We start from the raw sequence: 15,000 nt of genomic DNA, 5'->3' as shown, positions 1-15,000 counted from the left end.
AAAGCTTAGTGCATGTGATAAAAACTAGCAAATGGCATTCTAGAATGCATCACTAGAGGGGTCACCAGCAGGAGGAAGGAGGTCATGATTTCTCTATATAGAGTTCTATATCACTAGAGGGATCACCAGCAGGAGGAAGGAGGTCCTGAGTCCCCTATATAGATCTTTCTATCACTAGAGGGATCACCAGCAGGAGGAAGGAGGTCATGATTCCTCTATATAGAGTTCTATATCACTAGAGGGATCACCAGCAGGAGGAAGGAGGTCATGATTCCTCTATATAGAGTTCTATATCACTAGAGGGATCACCAGCAGGAGGATGGAGGTCCTGATTCCTCTATATAGAGTTCTATATCACTAGGAGGGTCTCAGGAAGGAGGTCCCGTTTCCTTTTATATAGATCTTTACATCACTAGGCGGGTAACCAGCAGGAGAGAGGAGGTCCTGATTCCTCTATCGGGGATCTCCAAACCATAGCCCTCCAGTTGTTCAGGAACTACAATTACCTTCATGTCTAATCGGGTCTGTAAATGTCTGTCTGTTTTACAATGCCTCATGGGATATGTAGTTCCGCAACAACTAGAGGGCTGTAGTTTGGATATGTAGATCTTTATATCACTAAGGGGGTCATCAGCAGGAAAAAGGAGGTCCTGATTCCTCCTATGTAGAACTTTTATATCACTAGGATCACCAGCAGGAGGAAGGAGGTCCTGATTTGAGCTTCTGATTCCTCTATATAGATCTTTAGTGGGACCTCGTTCAGAATACTGTGTCCAGTTCTGGAGATCTCACTTACAAAATATATTAAGACGGAACAAGTCGAGATATGGATAACAAAAATGGGGAAGGTCAGAGGGATAAAACATATTAGGAGAGACTTTGTGAACTTAATATGTACAGTTTGGAGCAGTGGTATCCAGACTAGCCCTTTGCTTTCTTGTTTTCGACGATATGAGCCGGTATTCCTTCTGCTGACACCAACAATGGGACATTATTCCTTCCACTGACACCAGTGGGGCTTAATTCATTCCACTGATCTAAAAGATGGAACATTATTCCTTCCACTGACACCAATGAGGGCTCTTTTATTCCCGTTGACATCAGTGAAGGGGTACAATTCTTCCCATTGACACCTGTGATGGGGCACTATTCTTTTCATTGACACCAATGATGGGGCACTATTCTTCCCATGGGCACTAGTCCTCTTTCTACTGACCACAGGCACAATATAATTTTTTCACTGACCAACCTGTGGCAATATCTACCCACGCTGGCCACAATCTGGCCTCCCTAAAGTCTGAAGGACAGTAAATGGGCCCTTTGTTTATCTGGAGATCCCTGGTTTGGAGGAAAGAAGGGAAAAGGGGAGATCTAAAGCAAAACCTTTTAAATGCATTAAAGATGTGAATAGGGTTCAGGAGGGCAGTATTTTTAATATGAAGCTAAGATTAAGAACACTGGTACATGACCTCAAACTAGTAGGAGGAACGTTTCGGTAAAATACTTTTGAAATATTTAGTTTTAAAGAGTAGTTAATGCATGGAATAGACTTCCAGCAGAGGTAGCGAGTTAGTCAACCATAACTGGATTTAAACATGCTTGGAACAAGCTTAGATCTATACTTTGCAAAAAAAGGTAAAAAAATAAAAAAAAAAAATCATAAAAAAATACAAAAATTAAATCCTATCTTCTTTTTTTTTCTTTTTTTTTTTTTTTTTGGCCGTCTCTCTTCTATAAACACTTGCAAAATGAAAATCTTATTTGCATTTAGTAAATCATCCCCAATGATATGTCATTTTGAGTTCCTTGTTGGTTATAACTTTATTATGCTGTTGTCATTAAACCTTCTGTTTCCCATCTGGCTTGTGTCGGTTGTTGATGCAGAGTCATAAAAATCTGTTTGCGATCATTTCTATTCTGGCACAGATGGAGGCCCCGCAGGTTTCAGGGTCCCAGATCCCTGGAGAAACAGAACACTGGTGACTTGGCAGCAATACAGGAAGCCAGGGGGAAGTTGTTGGGGACTTGGCGTTAAACAAATGTCGCATAGGTCACTGAAGATATTTCCGGGAGAAAGCCACGGTTTCCTGACAGCGGGCTGGACACGAGCTCTTCTGTTTTTGGAAGCTGTGAGATTTATTTAACCCCTTCCTAAAATGCCAAATAGGCCACTAGATTTATCTTTCTTAACTTAATAGCATGCTTTGCTTTTGTTAAGAGAAAAAAAAAACAAGTCAGTCTTATAGCAATAGATCAGTTCTTTACGAGCATTATAATAAATTGCGCAGTTCTTGCGGCTGCTTTTTTTTTTTTTTTTTCCTTGAAATTCCAGTCCTTTCCAAAACCTTTTCTCCTTTTTCTGACAAGCGGTCAGTCCTAGATTTGTATTCGGAGCAGCAGACAGCAAGGCAGATGATTCGGCAGTGGCTAATTTTTTTTTTCCGCATAAAAAAACGGTATTCGGAGCACCCCCCACAGTCGTCATGGGTACAAAAAAAATGGTTTTGATTACTTTACTTTATTTTTGTTGTCTGATTTTAAAAAACAAAACGCTAATGAGGTGTCTACGGATTGGACTAGAAAGGCAATTTAGGTTCACTACAATTGGCAAGAACCAGTCCTGTTGCTGGTGGACTTAAAGAACACCTGTCATTTCATATCCATCATGGCAGTGCCTGTTAGCGGGCATCCACTCACCTGCTGCCACCACGTCCCTCACCTTGAGTCACATCGCCAGCCGTCCCATTAAAATGAATGAGACTGTCGGTGAGTCAACAGCGGGTCGGAGGAGGAGCCACTGCGGGACAGATGACAGTTGCTCTTTAAAAATTATGATTTCAATCGAGATACGTTTTTATCAAGCTTTTTTACTAGTCGTTTAAGTCGACTTGAATTTAAGTCAAATCTACCCCGCAGTCAGCCAATTGGGAGAGCGGTTGGGGTCAGGGCTCGGTGTCTGAATGGACACAGGAAGCTGTGACTCGGCTTGGGAGGCCCCCATAGTAAGCTGCTAACTTTTTTGGAAACACTGAACAGGAGGGAGGGGCCAGGATCACAGAAGTGGGACCCAAGAAGAGGAGGATCTGGGCTGCTTTGTGCAAATCCACTACACAGAAGAGGTAAGTAAAACATGTTTTGTTGTTTGGCTTTTTCTTTTTCTTTTTCCTATAAAAATAACAGACTTTACAATCGCTACTTTTTCTTGCGCAATAAATAAATAAAACTCAAGAAAAATGCATCCTTTTAAATTCTATGCATGTGTTCACACATCTGTTGCTTGCTGCATTTTTGTTCAATTAAAGGAACCGCACCTAAAACGCACGTCCCCGTTGAAATGCTTTGGAAAGGCAGCAAAAACTCATCAATAACGAACCCGTGTTACTTTTTGATGTGGTTTTTGAGTCCCATGACCTATGAAAAAAAAACACCATAAGCACAGTAAAACTATTATTATCGGCTCCTGTTGTTTTTATTTTTTATTTTTTTTTATCGCCATTTTCGGCCACTGAAATTTCGATGCATCTCTACTTTCCATTCTGCTATGGTGCTTAACCACTTCCCGACCAGCGCACGACAATGTACGTCGACAGAATGGCACGGGCAGGCATATTGGCGTACAGGTACGTCCAATATTCGATGCCGCCCTGCCATCGGGAGCGCGCCCCGGCGGCGGCGCGCTCCCGCGCTGGTCGGGACCCCCGCGAGTCCGGTCACGGGACCCGCGGACTCAATCGCCGCGGGCATCCCCGCGATCGTCTCACGGAGCGGCCGAATGGAGGAAATGCTGTGTAAACAACATTTCTCCATTCTGCCTAGCAACTAGGACGCTGATCCCTGCTCCACGTGATTGGAGCAGAGATCAGTGTACACTAAATGAAAGCCCAACCCCCCCACAGTTAGTAACACACCCCTAGGAACACTTAACCCCTAACACTGCCACCCACTGGTTAACCCTTTCACTGCCAGTGTCATTTACACAGGAATCACTGCATTTATATAGCAGTGATTACTGTATAAATGACAATGGTCCCAACAATGTGTCAAAAATGTCCGATGGGTCCCCCACAATGTCGCAGTCACAATAAAAATCGCAGATCGCCGCCATTACTAGTAAAAAAAAAATAATAAAAAATGATTAATAAAAATGCTATAAAACTATCCCTATTTTGTAAACGCTATAACTTTTGCGCAAACCAATAAATAATCGCTTATTGCGATATTTTTGGTTAAAAAAAAAAAATGTAGAAGAATACGTATCGGCCTAAACTGAGGGAAAAAAATGTTTTTTTATATATTTTTGGGTATATTTATTATAACAAAAAGTAAAAAAAATGAGTTTTTTTTCAAAATTTTCGCTCTATTTTTTGTTTATAGCGCAAAAAATAAAAACCGCAGGGGTGATCAAATACCACCAAAAGAAAGCTCTATTTGTGGGGAAAAAAGGACGTCAATTTTGTTTAGGAGCCACGTCGCACGACCGCGCAATTGTCAGTTAAAGCGACGCAGTGCCGAATCGCAAAATGGTCCGGTCTGCAAGTGGTTAATATACTAAGCGGTACATTGGGAGGGAATTGTGCCTTTTTATAGAAAAGGTACTAACATCTGTTACATAATTTCTAAAACTATAATAAACCAGTACCAATAAAAGATGCCAATTTGACATCCAGTTCGCAATAGTGTTAACCCAGCCTCCAATGGACATAGCAAGTATCTCCAAATTTGTTGTGTAAAGAGGAAGGGGGAGGGGTCAAATCTCTTCCGATGTGTTTTTGCCTATGCCATATGGCAAAATGGCAGATTAGCAGGGTATGTCGGTATGTACTGTAACATCAAAATGTACCAATACATGGTGTGCCCAGTAGGCTATGTACCCAAATCATCCATGCAGGAGTGCAGCTCGTTTTGTGACCCCACTCTCAGCTGATGCTACAGAGCCAGTCCAGGCAGAAGCTTGGACCGGCAGCTGGCTCAGCCTCTCAGCGAGTCACTCCCGCCCCCTAGACACAGCCCAGTGCTCCAGTGAGTACTGGAGGGGCAGAGCAGAGAGCTGGTGACTCTACAGCTTGAAGACCGAGAGCTGAGCAGCCAGTGGTGTTTGATCGCTCAGTTCTTGGTCTTAGAGCCAGTGGGGGATAGATGTAGCATCACACGGATGCTGCATACACCTAGGTGAGTATGATTGTTTTATTTCACTGAAACCCATACCTCTCTGTTGGCAGCATGTAATATTCATAATTTCTCACCTAGGCAAGAAATAAGTTCCCTCGACCTCCCCCTGCACGTATGCAGATGTGCCACAGGGCTTCGGGCCCCCCCCCGGTGTGTCTTGCGGCACATAGGTGCTGGAGGAGGGGGTGGAGCGGGGACTAAACATCTGTTTCTAATCTTGTTTATATGTGATACTTTACTGTTACCCCCTACTTACCATATGTCTTTCACCATTCTCTGTGCTTGAAGTTTTTGACCTAACTGCTGAGTATGTTTCCATTATCTTCATAGGTTTTTGGGAATTGAATATTAAAAGTTTGGATGTGTTGGAGACAGCTTTGATTTTGTTGTGAAGTGCTAATGCTTGTAGTGCCACACTCTAAGCAAAAAGGGAAAGTGTGAATATATAGTCCCACTGGTGCTCGGGAGTGGGGTGCTGACAAAAAATATCCCCATCTGCTCAACCCTATCCAGTCTATGTGGTTAACCAATAGAAGTTGGCCTTAGCCTTGCACCACTCCACATGCCACGTCCTCTGTGTTTCGCTTCACCCAATGGGGCTTAGTCATGTTGTGTCATATTCTAGAGATATTGAAGTAACACTCCAGTTTCTCTACTGGTTGGGATAGCACCTAACCAAATATTGTGCAAGTCTTTTACTCCAGACAGTGTTAACTTACCTGTCCTCTGTTTTTTTTCAGTCTGCACTGGAACAGATATGAAACTGCTTCGCCCTTTCAGCCATGAGAATCATTATGAGACTCTACGTACTCTCTATAAAAATTGCCAGGTGATTCACGGAAACTTAGAGATTACCTATCTGGAAGAGAGTGATGATGTTTCCTTTCTAAAGGTGAGCATTGATGTCTGCATTCTCAGTTTAACTATTCTATAGTTCCTGTTTATATATTTTTGGTATTTATTCTGATAATTTTCTATGAAAAAAAAAAAAAAAAAAATATATATATATATATATATATATATATATAATATATACTGGCATAAGCCAGTGGACACTGTTCTGTACAGTTGACCACCCCCTCCTCCCAAAAAAAATACACTCCTTTTGGTCTTCGTGACTCTGCTGTTTGTTGGCTCTCATCCTACATATTCCACTGCACCTCCCAGTGTCTCATGCAAATCTACTTCCTCCTCTTCTCTTCTCTCCTCTTCTCTTCTTTTCTCTGTCGGGGTTCCCCAAGGTTCTGTTCTTGGAACGCTCCTATTCTCAGCCTCAACCTGACCCTGGGTCAGTGGCTAGCCTCCCATGGCTTTCAATATGATTTCTATGCTAACAGCACCCAAATCTATCTCTCTACCCCTCAGCTCACAACATCAGTCTCATCACGCATCACTAATTTACTGACCAACATATCAGTCGTGGTGTCACACCACTTTCTCAAACTCAACCTGTCCAAAACCAAGCTCATAATATTTCCTCCCTCATGGGCCCCTTCCCTTGACTTCTCTGTCAAGATCAGTGGCATAACCATCAAGCCATCCTTGCATGCCAGGATGCTAGATGTAATCCTGGACTGTGGACTCTCCTTTTAAGCCCCACATCCATTTTGCCACCTCAACTTTCAAAACCTCTCCAAAATGCATCCCTACCTAACCAATGATACCATAAAACCACTCCCTGGTTTTCTGTTGCTTCGACTACTGCAACTCCCTCCTGAATGGCGTAGCTTTACATAGGCTATCCCCCCTTCAGTCCATCATGAATGCTGCTGCCAGAATTGTCCACCTTACAAACTGCTCAGTGTCTATCCCTCTCTGCTAATCCCTCCATTGGCTGCCACTCACCCAAGGAATTGAATTAAAAATACTAACAATCAAGTTACAAAGCCATTCACAACTTCTTCTCCTCCCATTCTCACCTCCAGGACTTCTCCCAAGCCTCTCTCATCCTATGTAATTTCCTGGAATTGAAAAAACGATGCGCAAAATCTGTGTGACATTGCAACAATCGCCATTTTATTCTCTAGGGTCCCTGCTAAAAAAAATAAAATAAAAAAATGTCAGAACCTAAGATGGCAGTCTCCTAGATATAAAAATCATGCAGGCCAAGTGACACATTTTCTTTTTCATTTCAGGACATCGTGGAAGTGCAGGGCTATGTTTTAATAGCACACAACCTGCTGAGCTATATACCCTTGGAGAACTTACGCATTATACGTGGCACACAGCTGTACCAGGAACGCTATGCTCTAGCTGTACTGTTTAACTCCCAACCTGTGGGATCAGCTGGACTCCGAGAACTGCGTTTAAAGAACCTCACAGGTGGGGCCATCTGCATTTGTAGTTCACACAGAATGTCCCAATATATATTGCATATTGATGGAAATTCATATCATTCATAGTCTTTCAACCGTAACACTTAAAACTCCAGGATTTTTTAAAAAATAATTTCCTCCACCATGCAGTGTGGCTGTGTTCGCATTGCATGGGTTAACCGCTCATGTTTTCTAGGGGTGAACAGAGCTTATACTCGCTTGATCCTTCGATTCTAAGGCAAACAGTGCTTCCCTACGGCCAGCGTTGGACTGTTTCTGCCATCCTCATGTCCAGAGCAGGACTATGGGCGTGACGAACAATCCACGGCACGGCACAAGATCACGTGTGTGTGTGTGGGGTGGGGGCAAGAGCAACCGGGGTGATTGGCGGATTAGGCGTGTATATCTCGGGTGCAAAGCTGACGATCAAAACCAAAGTTCAACACTGACTCTGATACAGGTTGAGATCTTGTAAAAAGCACAGTAATCATTTGCCCCTTAGTCCTTGGATCTAGCTCTGCAAGCACTGGTAGCAATTCTCAGGGGGTTTGCGAAGGTTCTCGCTTTATTTCGTGGTATAGCTAGTAGTAGATTGTCAACTGGACTTGACCTAAAGTGTTAGACCTTTTGGCTTGCCTACAGTGGCAAAAATAATTGATCCCCTGCAGATTTTGTAAGTTTGCCTACTTACAAAGAAATGAATGTTCTATTATTGGTATCATAGGTATATTTTAAATGATAGAGACAGACTGCAGAGACAAACGATAGAGACAGAAACGTTATTTGTACTCCGCGCTTGGGTGTGGGCTAGGCTACTGCCTCCCTTAAGGTAGTCCCAACTGGAACCCCCTTAAAAAGAATTTATATATAATTGCAGGGTTGATGGCACTGCCCATCACCCGAAGAGTGATCCTCCAGTTTTTCACTCTTCCCGGGTTAGTGTGCAAGCAGCAAAGGTGTTTTTTGTCTTCCGTCACCTGAAAAGTGAACCACTATTTGGGTCATTTGTCCCAGTTGCACAATTGGGGTGAGGAATATTATACATGTTCTCTTTACCAGAGAATATGTGTGTACTGCTTTGTGCTCCTGTTTCAGTGATATTTTTATCCCTGTGAATACTTGATGCTATAGACTTAAAGTGCACGTGCAACGTTGTAGTATGTTTCTTATTGGATCTGCATGTGCCCCCCAATTAAATTGGAAATCTACCACGAGACCCTACCATATGTAACTAATAACTCCTTTATAAACCATACAATTGCAATCTTGAAAAGTGATAAGAATTAAACTTAAAAATGCAGTGAAAAAGATATGGTGAAAGTCCAGTGATGAGTTTCCACAACAGAATCTGGTACACTTAAATTGATATTTCTATTTTAAAGTCCACAAAATATATTGAATGTAGTGTCAAAATTTCCAGTGACTTTTGTGTTTTAACCAATGTGGTCCGTGCCATGACCATAAAACAGATGACTTCCGTGCTCCCCTTCAGTTCCCCACTCGCCAGAAACCTGCACCCCTGCAGGGGTAGAAAGCGTGTAGTGAGTGTCTAGGCAGATCATGGGATGATCACCTCCTCCTCAGTTCAATGGATGCTGGGGTATCTGGACTCCTTATCTCCTCCAGGGTCTCTCCACCTCGGGTAGATACGGCTCCCTATAGGGTATCCTCATGGATGAAAAATGGATGAAAAAGACGGGCACTCATAGTGAAGATCCGAATGGTCCGTTTTTATTAAAATATCCTGATATCTGGTTGCTAGCAATGAGCTCCGAGCCGGCTTGCATTCCACGGACCGGAGGTTTGCGAAGCTCTGGTCCGTGGAAACCACGCCGGCTCGGAGCTCATTGCACTGCACTGTATACCAGGCTTTAGGGGAACAGGATCTTTATTTTTTCCAGGGTTAACAAACGCTTTAACCACTTCCCAACCGCGATTTAGCCGAAAGATGGCTACGGCGCAGCTCTCCAGTTCTGGGAAGATGTCCTTATCTGGGATGACTCTGTCTGAATCCCCGTGTCCCTCAATGGACCAGAAAGAAAATTTTGATTTTTAAAGGCTTTGTAAAATCCCCCCCCCCCCCCCTTTTTTTTTTCTTCTTTCCCTTCCATTAAGGGACACGAATCCCACTCTTCGCGTATATGTTCATGCTCTTGGTGTACTGCTTGCTACAAACTGAGGCATGTTGGGAAAAGTAGGTGCTATCCTGAGGCTGGTCTGCATTTTTTTTTTTTTTTTTTTTTGTATTCCAATGTTCCTGCAGACTGAAGTTTGACTTGACTTTATCTGAATTCCAATGTGTGTGTGTGTGTGTGCTGCATTGGCCTGATCTTCTCTCTTAGCCCAGGTTCACACTGCTCCGACATCAATCAATCAATCCGACTTTGTCCTGCAACTTCAGTCCGACTTAGAGCCGATTTAATGTGACTTTTTACACTCTATAGCAGAGATCTCCAAACTACAGCCCTCCAGCTGTTGTGGAAGAACTACACGTCCCATGAGGCATTCTAAAACTGACATGCACAAACATGACTAGGCTTGATGGCAATTGTTCCTGAACAACTGGAAGGCCATAGTTTTCTAGACCCCTGTTCTATGGCATTGAAGTTGGACCAAAGTAGTGCAGGAACCTTTTGTAAATTGTGTTGGATCAGTTAAGACGGCTCTCATAAGGAAACATTGATTTTGACATGTCATGCGACTTTTGCGCTCACAAGTCAGATCTCATGCCACACCAGTGTGAACCAGGCTTAAGGGTCTATCTTTGGCACCCTGCTTCTCTCTGAATTTAATGGCATATTTGGTAAAACCCAGGTGCTGAGAGACAAATGTCTCTAGGAGGTGATCATTCTAACCCTGCATTGGATCCATGGGTGGACCCCTTGCAAGGTGTACCACTGTACCTGGAAAGGCTTTATTATAGCTGGTACGAGTCTTTGAGATTTTATTTTTGAACCATTTTATCCTCTCTGATCCTTTTTTCTCCAGCTGGGGATGGACCAGTATTTAAAACGTTAATAGTAAACATTATTATTACCTAATTTACAAGGAGGAAATTACAAACCTCCTTGGAAATTAACCATATAACAAACCATTAGTATCAAGTAGCATCCTCGGAACTAAAAAGACAATTACAACACAAAGGAGTGGGAGCCAAGGAAGCCCACCATATAAAGTAGTTCCACAGGAGGATGACCACAGTATTTCACCAAAAATTTGCTTTACTGTATTGCAAAATTTTATTCAAATTCATAAATGGCATAAGTAAACCTCCACCTCCCACCATGAAAGATAAATGAGAACTTTTGCCATCAACGTTCTTTGGCTCCCATTCCTTTGTGTTGAGGGGGACCAATATTTGGCACTGAGCATTATTAAACGACAACATTAATTCCTGATTTAAAAATATAGTTTTGTCTTTATTTTTCCTTATACTGATAGTGGAACGAGTTTGTTAGATTTATTTTTATTTTTTTTAATACTAGACGTGCACATTACTTATCTGAATTATCCTTTGTTGTTGTTGCTACTTTTTGCTAAGCAAAAGTATGCATTTGTATTTGGAACATCTTATGTATTGTATCACCTGTACTACTCTTCCTTGTTATGTCTGTTACTTTTGTACAGCACCATGGCGTTGTAAGGTGCTATGTAAACAAAAATAAATAAATTAAATAAAAAAAAAAAAAAAAAAATATATATATATATATATTATATAATTCTATATATATTATAATTTTTATTTTGTTTTTTATTCTGATCTTGTTTCTTGCTTGTATCTTCAGAGATCCTGAATGGTGTCGTAATCGTGGAGAATAACACACAGCTGTGCTTTCATGCAACCATCCAATGGCAAGATATTCTGAGCCAAAGCAATAACTTCAAAAACGAACTGATTCTACAACCTGGCATCCGAACATGTGAGCAAGTTGGGCTTAGAAAAGTGTTGAGCTTTATGAAAAAAACGTGATACTGAACACATTCAGGGTTATTAGGATTAAATGTGCAGTTTGTTACCTAGGACAGCCAATAGAATTCATCTTTAGGCTGGGTTCACATTGCAGCGATGCGGGAACGCCGTGAATCCGCTGCGGGTTCCCGCATCGCATGCTTCCCTCCGGCAGTTCACACTGCCCTATGCGAACTGCTGGGAGTGACACCCCCAGATCAGTTCGCATATCGCAGTGCGATCTGCAAACTCGGACAGGAATTGGATCGCATGGTGTGAACACCCATGCGATCCGATTCTGCTGCGGACCAAAAAAAGGGTCCTGTGCGAGTTTGGAGCGGGTGCGATGCAAAATCAGCCATACTATCTGTATGGCTGAACTTGCATCGCACAGAGATCGGATGTGATTTGCCAGTGACTCTGCCAGTGGGAAGAAGATGAACTGTAGCAGTTTGGCAGATACAGTAGGTATAGAAAAGAATCGCCCCCTTTTTAAAATCATTTTGTTGCTTTGCAGCCTGAAATCCAGCTGTATTTACTCAGTGCAACTTATAATCAATCCAAGTGAAAGAGAACACCAACATGTCAAAATAGAAGAAAAAAATTCAAAAACTAAATCCATAAATTGAAAAAAATTGCCTCTTATGTCAGTATTTTGTTGAACCACATTTTGCTGTAATTCCAACCTTTAGTCTGTTGGGATATGTCTCTAATCACTTTGCACATCTAGACTTATGCAATATATTTCCACTCTTCTTTCCAGAACTGCTCAAGATCAGTTAAATTTGATGGGGACCGTTTGTGGACTGCAGTCTTCAAGTCATTCCAAAGATTTTCAATGGGGTTTAAGTCTGGGCTCTGACTAGGCCATGCAAGGACATTCACCTTTTTATCTTTCAACCACTGTGGGGTCATTTTTGCTGTGTGCTTTGGGTCATTGTCATGTTGGAAGGTAAACCAAGTTTCCATTGACAACTTTCTGGCAGAGGGCAGCATATTTTCCTCAAGAATTTCATGATATTTTGCCCCATCAGTTATTCTTTCTTTCCTGTGCTCCAGTCTCATATAAACACCCCCATAACAGGATAATGCCACCTCCATGCTTTACTGTAGGAATGGTGTTATTTGGATGGTGAGCTGTATTGGATTTCCACCAGACATATCATTTGTATCAATTGAGGCCAAATAATTCAATTTTAGTCTTATCTGACCACCTTAAACACACCTTGAAGATTCTGAGACCACATGGAAAAAGGTGTTCTGGTCAGATGAGACTAAAAATGAATTCTAACACCAAACGATATGTCTGGTGGAAACCCAATACAGCTCACCATCCAAATAATGCCATTCCTCAAGTAAAGCATGGAGGTGATGATAATGATGATGAAAAACTTGTCAGGATAGAAGGAAAAAATGGAAAAAATGGATGGAGAAAAATACCATACATTTCTTGCAGAAAATTTGCTGCCTTCTGCCAGAAAGTTGTTAATGGGAAGAAGGTTTACCTTCCAACATGACAATGACCACGCAGAGGTTGCAGGAGAAAAAGGTGAATGTCCCTTGCATGGCTTAGTCAGAGCCCAGACTTAAACCCCATTGAAAATCTTTGGATTGACTTTAAGACTGCAGTCCACAAACGGTCCCCATCAAATTTAACTGAACTTGAGCAGTTCTGCAAAGAGTGTGCAAAGTCTATATGTGCAAAGTTAGTAGAGATGTAGTCCAACAGACTAAAGGCTGGAGTTAAAGCAAAATGTAGTTCAACAAAATGCTGACATAGGGGGTGATCCCTTTTTCCAACTCTGATTCTTTTTTTTCTTTTTTTTTTTTTTTTTTTTTCTGACATGTTGGTGTTCTATCTTTTACTTGGATGGTACAAGTTGCACTAGAAAAATACAGCTGGTAAAAACAAATCTGTCTTCATTCCAGGCTGAAAAGCAACAAAATGTGTTTATTTTAAAGGGGGTGATTATTTTCTATATCCACTGTATATGCACTTTGTCCCCTTTCCCCCTTGCAGTTAGTTTCTTTAAGGCTACTTTCACACTGAGGCGATTTACAGGAGCGTTGGCGCTAAAAATAGCACCTGCAAAGTGCCTCTCCTCTCACTCCAGTGTGAAAGCCCGAGTACATTCACACTGGAGTGGTGCGCTTGTGGGACGCAAGCCAGCATCTTTGGGGCGGTTTAGGAGCGGTTTATACACCACTCCTAAAATGCCCCTGCCCATTGAAATGAATGGGCACCGCTGCTGAAGCGCCAGTAAAGTGATTCATGGGCGCTGTTAACCTCCTCTTCAGCCGCTAGCAAGGCTTAAAAGTGGACCAATGGGGGCTGCCCAGTATGAAAGTGCCCTTACTGATATACTTGTAAACTGAAATCTAGTTTGATGCAGTAGGTGAGATAAATTATATTGGCCTGTTTTTTGTATTTCGTGAGCCTTGTCTTTGGCTTATCTCCTTAAAATTAATTTGCTGCTGCTTGACCAGTGATGTGATTCAGAAGTAGGTATGACCCACAAAACCTTTTGTAACCCTTTATGACTAATCCCCCAGTGGTTGAGGTGAAATTGGGCGTGGCTTAGGAGGAGTTTCGAAGCTGATAGCATTCACATTCCTTTCGTCTCTCACCCCCCCCCCAAGAAGTGAGTAGGGCCAAACAAAAAAAAAGCCATACAGCTTTAGTCCCATCACTTGGCTGTAATGAAGTATGTTACTACTTGTGCAGGCAGCGTGGTCCTGGAGAAATCTTTACTGCAAGGATGCCCTGTCCTCTTCTGGTCTCTGAACTGCAGTGCTGCAGTGATCAACAGCTTTGGGTCTTTAGGCAGAACAGCAGTACATATGGTCCAATCTGTACATCGGATGATGGATTGGATACAAATACATGCCACACTTTTACCCCCACCTTCCTCTTCCTCCCTTGAGAAAAGTTCTTTCATTGATTACACTGCTTTCAACACGATTTGTGAATAAGGGAAAGTCTGATCAGGTCACACACTGGCATTTTTACTAGCCCCCCGACTACCAACCACCTACATTGCTTTCAAAAAGTATTCATACCCCTTAACATTTTCTGCATGTTGTCATGTTACAATCAAAAAGGTACATTTATTTTATGTGATGGACCAGCACACAGTGCAACATAATTGTGAAGTGGAAGGAAAATTTTATAAATGGTTTTTATTTTATTTTTTTCAATACGTAAAAAGTTTGGCGTACATTTGTATTCAGCCCCCTGAGTCAATACTTTGTAGAACCGACTTTAACTTCAATTAAAGCTGCAAGTCTTTTTGGGGATGTCTCTACCAGCTTTGCAGAACTAGAGAGGGACATTTTTGCTCATTCTTCTTTGTAAAATAGCTCAAGCTCTGTCAGATTGGATGGAGAACGTCTGTGAACAGCAATTTTCAAGTCTTTCCACAGATTCTCAATTGGATTTAGGCCTGGACTTTGACTGGACCATTCTAACACATGAATATGCTTTTGATCTAATCCATTCCATTGTAGCTCTAGCTGTACATTTAAGCCCCGTACACACGAGCGGACTTTTCAACATCCAAAGTCCGA

At 42.0% G+C, this 15,000-nt stretch overlaps 1 protein-coding gene across 1 annotated transcript in view; it reads left to right on the top strand.

Annotated features, from left to right (window-relative positions):
• ERBB2 (erb-b2 receptor tyrosine kinase 2) overlaps positions 1-15,000 on the top strand; it is a 190,393-nt gene that overhangs the window by 73,382 nt on the left and 102,011 nt on the right. The window contains exons 2-4 of the mRNA XM_077459716.1: positions 5,910-6,061; positions 7,305-7,491; positions 11,270-11,404. Of these exons, the coding sequence (XP_077315842.1) occupies positions 5,910-6,061; positions 7,305-7,491; positions 11,270-11,404 (474 nt within the window). The remainder of the gene's footprint in view (positions 1-5,909; positions 6,062-7,304; positions 7,492-11,269; positions 11,405-15,000) is intronic.

This window comes from Lithobates pipiens, unplaced genomic scaffold (assembly GCF_037356315.1).
Source record: "Lithobates pipiens isolate NorthernLeopardFrog02 unplaced genomic scaffold, aLitPip1_a1.2 Scaffold_28, whole genome shotgun sequence".
Taxonomy (NCBI): domain Eukaryota; kingdom Metazoa; phylum Chordata; class Amphibia; order Anura; family Ranidae; genus Lithobates; species Lithobates pipiens.
This window is presented reverse-complemented; position numbering and strand designations above follow the sequence as displayed.